The sequence below is a fragment of the Leptidea sinapis genome, chromosome Z (genome assembly GCF_905404315.1).
Source record: "Leptidea sinapis chromosome Z, ilLepSina1.1, whole genome shotgun sequence".
Lineage (NCBI taxonomy): Eukaryota > Metazoa > Arthropoda > Insecta > Lepidoptera > Pieridae > Leptidea > Leptidea sinapis.
This window is the reverse complement of record NC_066312.1, coordinates 30776909-30790200: the sequence shown is the minus strand read 5'-3', so window position 1 is coordinate 30790200 and position 13292 is coordinate 30776909. Positions and strand designations below refer to the sequence as shown.

General features: G+C 35.9%; 1 protein-coding gene across 1 annotated transcript in view; it reads right to left on the bottom strand.

Annotated features, from left to right (window-relative positions):
• Positions 1–1246: 1246 nt before the first annotated feature.
• The window catches only part of LOC126978643 (myophilin), a 35010-nt gene continuing 22964 nt past the window's right edge, over positions 1247–13292 (bottom strand). Inside the window, exons 2-4 of the mRNA XM_050827635.1 lie at positions 9615–9751; positions 4953–5157; positions 1247–3017 (exon numbers count right to left, since the gene is read on the bottom strand). Coding sequence (XP_050683592.1) covers positions 2847–3017; positions 4953–5157; positions 9615–9751 — 513 coding nt within the window. The 3' untranslated portion in view covers positions 1247–2846. The remainder of the gene's footprint in view (positions 3018–4952; positions 5158–9614; positions 9752–13292) is intronic.

Genomic DNA, 13292 nt, shown 5'->3' with positions numbered 1-13292 from the left:
GTAAAATTGCTTCACGATGCTCAAATTCAAATAGTTTTATTCAAAATAGGATTTCACCCATTCAATACATAATATGTATTTTATTAATATACATATATATGTTTTATTAATCTATATATATAATGAAAATGGTCTTTGTTTGAGGCTCAATGACACCTAAAGCACTGATCGTATCGACATGAACTACCACCATTTGATGCGAAATTTATGGCTACTTATTTTTCGTTCCTTCCTTTTAAAACTCGCCTAGATAAGCGGGCGGGAACGGTATATTATATTATATATATATTTTATTAATGATTATTGCCAAATTGGCTTGGAAGAATCTGGACGTCATAAATAAGCTACAAGGCGCAAGTACGACCACATAATATGGAGTATTGCTGTCGTTTCTGGTCTAGCGCACCCAGTATAAGATACCCATAGAACCATTTGACGGCGTGCACCGCAGAGCTGCTCGAATTAGGGTCCCAGCGGTTTGTAAACGGCTAGATCACTTGGAATTGCGTAGAGACATCGCGTCTTTGTTCGTCTTCTACAACATTTATAACGGGGAGTGTTCCGAAGAGCTGTTTGACCTTCACGCCACAAATTAGGATATTCCTCACGTATAACAAAGCTGTGGATGGCGGCAACGCTCTTGTGATTTCTTTGGTGTGGCAAGAGATTGTAGGCGGCGGTGTAGGTGTTGTTAGGACACTCTTGTGTACACTAGTAAAGAATCTGCTCGAATTAATTGCGTGTAATTACGACGGTACTATTCCTTGGCTTCCATGAAGGCATTCGTAATCCAAATTGGATTAAAAATCTTTTTATTGATTGTCGAAAATCTCTTATTCAAAAAAAGGCTCTTCCACTGAGCCAACCGTTCGAGTGACGTAAAGTTCATAAATCTTGATATGTCTTTGTTCAATTCTTCAAAGCAACAACTGAGAGTTGAACAAAGACATATTATCAAAATCAGATGAGAGTTGTAACATCTCAAGTCAATTTCGTTACATAAAAATATTGGGGATGAGCTTGTTATCAACTGTAAAATAGGTCCTGTAGATGAAACCCCAACCTGAGAGTGAAGAGCGCTCGAAAGGAACGCGATGGGTCGCGGGTTCGAGTCCCGCATCGTTTATAAGTATTTTTTTTCAAATTAATTTGTGTATTTAATCCCAGAAGTGAGGGTTATCACTTTAAAATAAAATAACATATTGTTTAGTTCAGAACATTTTAAGGTATAAAGAAATGAATAACATATAATTATTATTCTTTATTAGGTACTACATTTACGTACTTCCAAAAAGACGCGTCGTCTTCTGAAACTTACAAAAGAATCATAAAAATATAACTATAAGAATAGAGAAATTTATAATAAATTGGTTAATCACATTATGAAACAATAAATACTTATAACATGGAATGAATTAATTTCACATTAAAAAAATCTATGTGATTTCGTATATTTTTAGTTACGAAAACTTTTCTTCAACCTTCAAAGAACAATAATAGATCATATCATGTAGGGTTTTGAAGGCACATTGTTCGAAGTTGCATTAAAAGATACATAAGTTAGAAAGCTAAATATATTGGCACTTTAATAAACACATTTATGTACCTTATTTTAATCGAGATAAATAGTCTGACGGGGTTGACAAATAAATAATAATAGTATAGAATCGGTCAGTTATGGCACTCTGTATGAGAGGCGTCGTTATCGCTGTTAACATTGATTTTGTGGTACGCGGGACGCAGGTGTAGACAAGCGTAAGGTAATTATGGCGTGCCGCCATTTTGTTTCGTTCTTATTGACCCTCAGCTAGGCTATGATATCATTTGAAAGTCCATACTATTATCAAATAGTAATTTGTTGGCATACGTCGACTATTTTTCTCGGGATAATATATAAACAAATGCTAACTTAAATCTAGTAAGTCCAAAAGAAGCTTACGTGTGTAATTTTTTAAAATAATACAAAATAATTCCAAACTTGGAATGAATCCGGAATGCTCACAAATGACTTAAGAGTAAAATAATTTGTATTAGAGATTTTACGTTAGATCTGTTTTACGTTTCCTTATAATTACGAGACTCAATTTTCGTCTAAGTACATTCTGTGTAAATCTAATAAAATTGTTAGTCAAAATAATCTATGGATTGAACATTATTTTATGACTGTGGCAACACTGCCGAAATCCATAATCGGTGTTAGCGGAATGGGCAATGTAATGCATCTCAAATATAACTACCACGGCACCGTTTGTTGTAATAAAAAGAAATAAGACTTAACCAGGACATCTGATGATAAATTTTGACAGCATTTAAGATAGTTGATACGTCTAGAAGCCTCTTGTTTTTAGGCGACGTATGAAGTAAGTTTATTACCTTAGTGTGCGAGATAGCTTCGTCTTACACTCGCGATATGTCAGCCACATTGTTTTAGTGTGCGTGCGTAGCTAGAAATAGAAGCTAACAGTTTGGCGCTATTATATCGACGCTGTCTCAATCTATCTAGACGTATTAATTATATAGGGAGTAGTATTTTCTTTAGAACTTAATGAATTTTGTTGTTAGCACCGATATAGTGTCAGGGGCTACATAGGACCCTAATAACACAGTACATATATTAGCAAAATCACTATAGAAACTATGTACCAACGTTAGATATAACGCACGCACACATAAGCAGTGTCATGCATGTCTCAACACGGCTCGCGTGTCTGTGTGCGTGCGTCGTTCCCAACGTTTTTAAGTAGTTTGCATACTGCTTTAGCATAAATAATATACTGTGCTAACAGTTATGAGTTTTTCGATAATAGATTGTAGTTTGAGATACAAAACAGCCCTTAAGTAAGACTTTACATATGTCTTGTGTTTCCAAAGTTGATGCCACTCTGTGTTGCCCCCTTGTTGGAGCCGTACTGCAGAGAAATGACACCTTGGCCTGCCCTGAGTTGTTCCTCAGTAAAGTTACGGACATTCTTCTCAGCTTCCTTTGGCCCTATTGTAGGCTTTCCATAATTGCCCGCCTGTAAATAAATAAATAAATATTATGATACAATCTCACAAATTATTTTTTATTTTAGCTCCCGACCCATTGTGTTACGGATGTTCATGGGATTGCCCCATGTATAAAAAAATCGAAATGTGAGTTGAGATACATAGTAGAAGTGAAACTCCAACGAACAAAGTTTAAAAACAAATATTCCAAAGAAATATTTAAAAAAGAGTTATTCCAAAAAAAAACGAATGATTGACTTATTTATAAAAATTTAAATTTAATGTGATAAAAAACCTTGGTGGGGTTCGAACATACACTCTCTCGGTAACCAGAGCTAAAATTTGGCGCCTTAGACCAGCCAAACTGACTTGAGAGCTGAAGTTGAAATTAATGATTAAATTTTAACCCTACTACAATTTTTTCATTGTAATGCGACATGCGATAGATGGGTGCAAAATTGGAGGCGATCTTATAAAAGTTTCACTTTATAAGACCAAAAAGTGCAAACTTCACCAAGCCGAGGTTATTATTACTTACACTATCATTTAAAAAAATCTTACAACTAATTTACAATGCTATGAATACATTAAATTAAAACTATCATTACGGGGAAGTGTACCAAGAATACTGGCAGCATTTCTGCGTTGGATAGCTGGACTGATCCGTTGACCGAAATAGCTGCCAGCGCTTGGGTTTCCAGTATTATTACGCCTTTTATTTCTCGATACCAAACGGCACAAAGATTTAAGACTCGGTGAGACGACATATTTACGACCCTTGCTGTCTTCGGCAGTCGAAGCAGCAGCCCCAGCACCAACTGACGTTACTTGGACATGAGAAGCAGCCAGAGTGTCAATGCAAGTCGCGTCCCACACCAGCGCCCTTCCCCGTGCCCAAGCCACCAGGGTCATTCCATCAGGATGCTTGTCGCGCCGTCGTCGCATCGCGGCGGGTAGTAGTAATTATTGTGTATATATTACTCCAGTAAGTGTTGCACTGATAGATAGCACTCCCTTAGTAGACTGGAGCCATCTTTTCTCGAACGAGCCTCTCTGACGATTTGTACACTGTACGAGCCCGATTATGAGTGAACAATCCTGATTTGTGGAAAAGGAGTCCAAACGGGTTACCTGTTAAGTGATCACCGTCGCCAACATTCTCTTGCAACACCAGACGAATTACAGAAGCGTTGTTGGCCTTTAAGAAAGGTATACTGGCTCTTTTTAAAGGTGTCACCCATGTCGTATTGTCCTGCCTTCGATTTAAGGAATATTGCGTCTTTTTACACGTACGATATTTGATGAACTGTATAACACTGATTTTGTTTGGTGTGTTTTTAAGAGTTACAGGGAAGAAGAGCAAGATGTTGAGTAATACGCCCTGCCCATTATAATGAAATGCCACTCTGGATTCTTGATTAACCTCAAGGTACGGAGCTACGCTCGTCACTTTGAGACAAGGTGTTAAGCCACATTACTCCCCCTTTATTTCATTAGGTGCCCTACCAAGTGACATACAGTAAAGCTTACACATTAGTGCTACACGGCAGAAAAAACAAGTGGTTTAACCACACGACTGAAGCACAACAAAATATTAATTTATAAAATTGTTCAAGAACGAAATGAAATTACGAAATACTTAAGGGATCAGTTAGCATAACGCTAGAATTCGTTCGTCACGCATTTGCCAACTTACTCCCCCAACATAAGAAATCACCGATCGCGTAACGTAAAGCGTACTCGCTAAGTTAATAAATCACTGTTCCCATAACGCTAGCATTAGTTCTTATTGCTATCAGCACGCATCCGACTTGGGAAGTCCCAAGTCTAGTATGAGTAAAGAAGTTTTACTTCAAAAAGGCTCCACTGTAGTATTTAACTAGTAGCTATCATGTGCAGAAAAACTTCCCATTCTTCCCATTGGTTATTAGAAGAAGAATGAAAAGAAATCGTTACGGACATACCTTTCTACCCAGAGACTGCAGGCAAATGACCACAGAGTTTAAATTCTGCCTCTCCCACAGATCTACGGTCTGGAACGTCTCCTGCGCTGGAACACCAAAGTGCTTCGCCGCTTCCAGGAAAGCGTTTATGTTCTCCATGCACTTGAACGCCATTTTCGATTCATTTATCTTCTTGATTGTTCCAGGCTGAAGAGTGTTGGCGAGCCTGGAATAATTTATTAATATAAATTTGTTGCACTTAATGGCAAAAATTCAACATATTGATTGAAAATATATATCCACAACTTGATAGCGTGGTTACCACGCAGCTATTTAAAGGAGACATCAAGTGTGCAAATCATCTGAAGGCAATGTCGTAAAACATTTTCAATAAGACATTCAATTAAGTACCTAAGTCATTAACGTACAGAAAAACTAGACTCACAATCACGCTCAAAAATTGCAAGCAAAACTCTGCCTAAGCGTCTATTAGGCATAGTTTTTGTTCAGTTTTGTTTCGACCGAGCTTTGAATACAACGCCACGCACAAAGTGTTAAGTGAAAAACTATCCAAATAACAGCATATCCAAACTTAAAATAGGATGAGGTGTCGCATTAAAGGTAAGTGCCGTTTAAATTAAAAAAAATACGAGTTGCACTGCGGGAGTGCCGGCAGAAGTGAAAATTTGAACATTAACGTTGTGAATTTTCGAATATTTTGCAATGGTTAGGGAATAATTTCGCACGGATTGCTTTAATAATCAGTATAAAAATACAAACATTTATGTAGTTAAATACAATATTCATTTATTGCGCTATCGTACACTAAAATGACAATTTATATTACATAAAAAATTTAACACTTCAGATCTATTACAATTATTTTACATTAAAAAGTTTATTTCTCAGACAAAATCAACTGTCATCCATAATTTCAACGACTCTTTCACCATCTTCATTACCAGCATCATGATCGCCATTGTCTAAAACGTATACACTAGGTTTATAGTAGCTGAATTAAGAAAAATAAATAAGTTAGAAAGAAATATAAGTATAACAATCGCCTTAGGTCTTCGCAGTAGTACAAAGCTTAAAAACCAAACAATTAAATATATTATATTATCTATAAAAATATTTCGCAAACACAATGATTCAACCACTGGTCCAATGTCCGTATGGAAATAAAATGGGTATAAAAGTATGAAAAGTGATTCAGTGAGGAGAAGATAGAAGAGAATGAATGTTCGGTGCGGTGTGATCTGCTGAAGGCACCGCCATCTGAAGAACAGCGGCAGACCGGTGAAGTACAAGTTCGTGGAAGTGGACGCAAATAAAGGCGCGTTCCTCTAAGGCGACACTAAATGTCAGCGACCTTGAGCGATATGAGTTCACGGCTGCCGGCCCGCCATCTATGTAACAAAGCCAATATTTTCAAAATTCTTGCGTGGAAAACAGTTTATATGCTTACAATCCTCGTTATTCACAACTAATCTGAATAAATTAACCTACACAAAAAAGGACAAACCATAAGAATAACTTTTCTGAGAGAAATACCATAAAATGCGTCACGCCATGCCAAAAAACTTGTTTAACTTCAATGAAATGTGGAAGTTCAAAAAGGCTCGGCAGTGTTAACCATAACCAACAGCAAGCATTAGCAACCTACAAATAAGACTTAAGGATATGTGTAACAGGATTAAGTAGTGTTCCTAGCTCGAAATGCTATACTTTCACCACAAAACTTGTCTTAAAACACCATGTTTGCGTGTTTTCAGCTTACTCTTCGCCTTAAGCTGTGTATTACTGTCCAATCCCTGACCCACTCTCGTGACAGTAAGTTATGTTTTGTGTATCGAGAAAATTTATTTTAATCGTATTTTGTCTCTCGTATATTTTGGCTAATATAGAAAAAAAAATATATGAGAAATAGTGACGAGACGATAAAGACATTAACCTGATGGTAATTAATACGCCATGCCCATTAAAATGCATTGCTGCTCAGGATTCATGAAAAACCCAGAATTCTGGATTTTTCAAAAATCCTGAACGGAATTTGCTTGAATAGATTTTCATACAATTAGTATTCTTTCCGTAAAATCACGAGATAAATGGTTTTTCATACAACATTAGTGGACGCATACCTTTATGCACGTTATAAATGATGCACACACAAGCGTGTAGTGTACAAAACGGGTTGCCCTCCGGGAAAGCCGGCTGAAGTCAAAACTTGAACCTTAACGTTGTGCATTGTTAAATATTTCGGAATAGTTAGAGAATCATTTCGCACTTATGTGGTTAAATAGAATATTAATTTATTGCGCTGTCGTACACAAAAATGACAATTTATATTACATAAAAAACAATTAACACCTGAGAACTATTACAATTATTCATTAAAAAGTTTTTCTCTCAGAAAAATCTACTTTTATCCATAATTTCGACGACTCTTTCACCATCTTCATTACCAGCATCAACATCGCCAATCTCTAAAACTGATACACTAGGTTTATGGTAGCTGGAGTAACAAACAAAATTTGAAAATAAAAAATAATAAGTAACAAGGAAAAACACGTATAACCATCGCCTTAGGGATATTCGCTAATGCTTTTAATGATTCGCAACGCCTTGGCTAATGAAAAAGCTTGAAAACCAAATAATTAAACTGCAAAAATATTTCACGGCTGAGTTCGATCCCTCGACCTCGCGGTGTTTCAGCAATGGCCCAATGACTATAACTGGTTATAACTGGTACAAAGTCCAAGTATATATCTTTCATCCACAATTTCAACGATTGTCTTACGAATTTTCGATCAGGCCAAGTGTCCTGACGCGAGTTTAACATTTTATACCTATCCCAAGAAAAGTGCTCAACGCCGCTAAAGAATTTTCACTTCAAAAATATATAAATTATGCATTGACGTACGATAAACAAGTAGACTCACATTCACGCTCAAAATAGCCTGAAGCAAAACTCTGCCTACGCGTCTATTAGTCAGAGCTCAGTTGTGTTTCGACCGCGCTTTGAATACAACGCCACGGAATGAAACAAAGAGTTCAGTGAAAATATGTCTAAATAACAGCATATTCAAACTTAAAAAGGATAGAGTAAGTCACCCTTATGTTAAAAAAATTATGTGACTAACTTGACGTTTTGCTAAATAATTAAATTTGAACATTACCTCCACGAAATAAGGTATTAATTTGATTGAATGCTTTATTGAAATGAAATTTCTTTATAATCGTTGTGAAATTCGATGAAACGAAAAAGCGAGGCGATAGAGACATAAAGAGGTAAATGTAAAGGATTCAGCCGGCGAGAGAATTAGATAGTAATAAATTACATTAAACTATTAAATAATTTTTAAGCTTGGTAAAAAATAGTAAACCTTACATTTATCCTGATACTCCTGATACTCTAGAGCCATCTCTCGTACCTACCCCTGATTAAAAATACTCAATTGAAAATGATAAAAATTTTAATTGTTTTGATAATCCTATTTTGTTTTCTATATATATTAAACAGTTAACATGACGCAAGTCTTTATTTCTTTCAAACTTTTCAATTAGTATTTTATTATATTTTTTAGGGGTAGGCTACGAGAGATCGAACTGAAGTTCACTTCAACCGTGTGTGACTATGTGTGTGTGCAACACACATATATTTTTTTGTTATCTGTATATCTGTTAATTTTAAAAGAAAATACGTAAACACAACGCCACTAAGACATTTTTGACGACCTTTTTTGTGAGTCTAGTTCTGTATAGTACGTCAATGAAATTAAGTAACAAGTGTGGCGTCAAGTACATATAGGTCAGTCAAAAATTTGCCTTCCACAAAATAGCTTCATATTTTGACCTACTTTACTTTTTATCCGAATGAACGGACAACGCCCGCGCTCTAAATTTACTAATAAGCAGGTATATATATATATTTTTTATGGAATAGGAGGACAAACAAGCGTACGGGTCACCTGTTGTAAAGTGTTCACCGCCGCCCACAATCTCTTGCAACACCAGAGGAATCACAGGAGCGTTGCCGGCCTTTAAGGAGGGTGTACGCGGTTTTTTTGAAGGTACCCATGTCGTATCGTCCCGGAAACACTGTACAAGGAAGCTCATTCCACACCTTTGTAGTACGTGGAATAAAGCTCTTTGAAAACCGCACTGTTGGAGGACCGCCATATGTTAATTTTTTGGGGTCATGATATTATTCATACTAGTTATATATTTTTTATTATTTAAATTGTTAAGATTTGAAAGAGTTACACAAATAGTAGCTAGTCCCAAGTTACACAAATTAAATTTAAAAATAATATTTATCAACGATGCGGGACTCGAGCCCGCGTCCTTTTGCGTTCCATGCGAGCGCTCTTCCACTGAGCCAACCGTTCGAATGATGTTTAGTTCTTGATATGTCGTGTTCAACTATACAGGATCTACTTTACAGTTGATTACTTGTTCAACCCTAATATTTGCATATTAGGAAATTTACTTGAGATGTCGCTCTTTCAAATCTAAACAATTTTTTATTTTAATGTGGTTCGAGTCCCGCATGGATTTTATATTTAGTTTACAAACTTTATTTGTATAATTAATCCCAGAAGTGAGGGTTATCACTTTAAAACAACAGATAGTTTAGATTTGAAAGAGTTTGTATCCAAAGACAGTAAGGGAAGCACTCACTTGCATAGTAGAGTGCCATCTTTAAGAACTTCATAAAAGTTGTCCATGTCTCCCGACGTGTTGTCTGGCTCTCCAGTTATCACCCTGATCCAGTCCAAGCATTCTTCAGCTAACTCTTCGCTGTACTTGCTATTGATCTGAAAATAGAGGAAATGCACTGCTTAGAAAGGTTGAGATGATAGGAGAGATAATTTTTGCAAGATTTTCCCCTACTAAAATGTGCCCTAGCCTAAAAACAATCTTAATTACTTTATGTTGTTTGAAACAGTCGCCAAGGCTGAAATCGGCCGGGATGACGTAATCCTGGCAATATTCTACACACATCAACAGGAGGCCCAACCCTTGTTTGCTCGAGAAATAAGGTCAGACAATAAGAGCAAGGTCGTAACTCGGGAGACGCGAAAAGCGACATTATTGACTCAAATATAGGTGGGTTCTTGATTACTTTCAAACATCTAATATTATATATTATATAAATTATCATAATAATAATAGTATTGACATACTTTTACAGAAATTATCTTGCCCCAAACTAGGCATAGCCTGAACTATGGATACAAGACAACGATATATCTAATACAATATATTTAGTACGTACTTTTACATACATAATCTTAATATATATAAATTACGTGACACGTTGTTTGTCCGCGATGGACTCATAAACTAATGAACGGATTTAAATGGAGACTTACTTCATGGAGTGCAGTTTAGTCCAACTTGAGAGATAGGATACTTTTTATTTCGATTCATACCAATAATTCGACCCACAATTATTTTTATTTCCAATATTTGTTTTGTATGGACATATTTTCTGTGAGAGAATTTAGTGACGCACGGTTTGACAGTTCTGCTGTGAAACAATTTCATTATAACAACAGGGATCATTTTGTACGAAATAATTCTTGATGTTTTGAAAAATTGTTGGCAAATTCATATTAAACAGTATTTTTTTATTATCTACAGAACAACGTCTGTTGGGTCAGCTAGTAATATTATAGGTTTATAAGATAATTCGAGTTAGTAAGTATTTAGTTACGCGATGTAATATAATATGCGTTAACAACATGAACACAGAAAAAGTACAAAATAAATGTCTTATACGAAATTCTAAAGCACTGTTTAAAAGCATTTATGTGGTAAAGGGTGCTTAAGTATAAATGGCGTTCTTAATGACACCAAACAATTAATTACTTTAGTTTCACATAAAGGCATAAAAAGGCATTTATTTTCTCAAAATTGATTCCTTTAGAATTCTTTTTGATTTCATTTCTAATAACTACTAGATACTACTACCGCTTCGGAAACAAATGGCGCTCTGAGAGAGAAGAAGCGGCGCAAGAAACTCTCCCAGCATTATTTTTTTGCGCTCTTTTCAATAAAAATATACAATATTGTACAGTCATTTCTATCGCTATAAAATAATCACAATCTAGTCCCAGGCTGTCCGATCATTTAGATATTCAGCAGTGTACGTACTCCACATACCATGATACCATGCATATCATAAATTGTTTGGCTAAAAGAAATTTTACTTTTTATGTACCTTACTTAGTATTGTACCATATTGGCTTGACTTTATTACAAGAAATAGGAGATAATTTAAGTTATTGGAAGATCTGATTTATACCACTCTATTGAACGGTAAATGAATGAATAAATATGAATATAAAATTTCGCACAAGCAAGGGTAAATGGGATATAATATAGATAGTCTTATTCCGAAACTTGTCTGTTTTACTTAGGCTGTGATCTATAGAGCGTACTTAGAATTTGCTAAGACTTTACTTATGTTTTTTTTATGAAATTAAGGGACGAGACGAGCAGGACGTTCAGCTGACGCCTTGCCCATTACAATGCAGTGCCACTAAGGATTCTTGATAAACCCCAAAAATTCTGAGCGGCACTACAACTGTGCTAGTCACCTTGAGACATAAGATGTTAAGTCTCATTTGCCCAGTAATTTCACTAGGTACGGCGCCCTTCAGATCGAAACACATTACTGCTTCACGGCAGAAATAGGCGCCGTATGTATGTATATGTAAGACTTAGCTGAGTGTGATATAACGCGAATTTGACTTTAGGATTGGCTGTCTCAGCTTAAGCTCAGCATATATTCCGCTGTCAAATGACTATAAAAACGAAATCAAAGATCATGCTAAGTGTAAGATCAGCGTAACTTAAGTAAAGTCTAAGTAAGCTCTATAGATACTACGCGACATCCGCGTGCAAAAGTAAGTATGCTATTAAAATCACCTTCAAATATGACCTATGTATGACACACTTCAGTTACACTACTTTTTATATGCTGACAAAGAGACGTAATACGATTTCAATCAGACGATATTATATGATTATAAATTATTACATGAAACCTTATGTAGCTGTTTCGCTAATGTAACCATTGCGACAAGGCCACACTGATAAGGACAAAATTGTCATACATAACACAGCGAATGTTATTATAGTGAGCCGTTTACTTATAAGGCAATATGTAATATTTATTAATAGAATATGTGAAGCCAATGTCATTGATATAAATAGGCTTGATTGGAAATTACAATGTATGGTTACTACAAGGCCAAATTATCTCTGGACCTCGCTGGAACTTGAAGCCCCCTCCCGTTCACCTTTCACCCCCTCGCGCTCGTCCTGATACGTCAGTTCGGTTTGTTTTTCATTCAGCTCTTCTACTGAGCTAACTGTTCGAGTCACGCATCGTTCATTTAATTCACAGATTAGCTGTATTGCAGAAGCTTTGTGTTAGATTGCAGAGACAAGTTTGTCGGGGAATCTACTTAGCAATTCATGAGGTGAGGTAGAATCTAGCGTACTTATGGTAATAGTACGGTTGCGATGTTGGATATCTGAATAATTAATTATTACACATTCTTAACAGGCATCGTACGAGCAGTTGCTGTTGGTATGTTCTGTGTGACTTATGTTTTCTGTGTCCAATGTTACCAGACACCCAATTTGGGACGTAACTAGATTGGCCTACATCAAACCGGTTCATTCCAGTTTCTTCGTTTTACACGTGTTTGGTTAGTGACCCTGCCAACTGAGCTGGAGGTCCCGGGTTCGAATACCGGTAGGTACAAATATTTATATGATGAATAGTGATGTTTATTTCCGAGTCCTGGATGTTTATATGTATTTATTAAATATGTCGATGTATTGTAATAAATTGTACAGGCTATACCTAGTTTGTGGCAAGATAATTTTTCTAAAACTGTGTCAATATTATTATTAGTACCACTCAATCAACCGAGATGATATTTTAAATCATTGTAGGTAATTAAAATGCCATTAAAATGTGCCTTAAGACCTACGAGAGGCATTTGATAACGACGGTTTATATAATAATAACTAGCTGACCCAGCAAACGTTGCATTGCCGATATTAAAATCGCGATACAAAAGTAACTGTTGATCGTAGATGGGTGAATATTTGAAGTCATATTTTTTTTAATTCTGACTCATAATCAAACAAATTTAAAAAAAATATTTCATGTGGACCACCCTTAACATTTAGGGGGATGAAAAATAGATGTTCTCCGATTCTCAGACCTACCCAGTATGCACTCAAAATTTCATGAGAATCGGTCAAACCGTTTCGGAGGAGTTCAATGTTTAACACCATGACACGAGAATTTTATATATTGGATATACTCACATA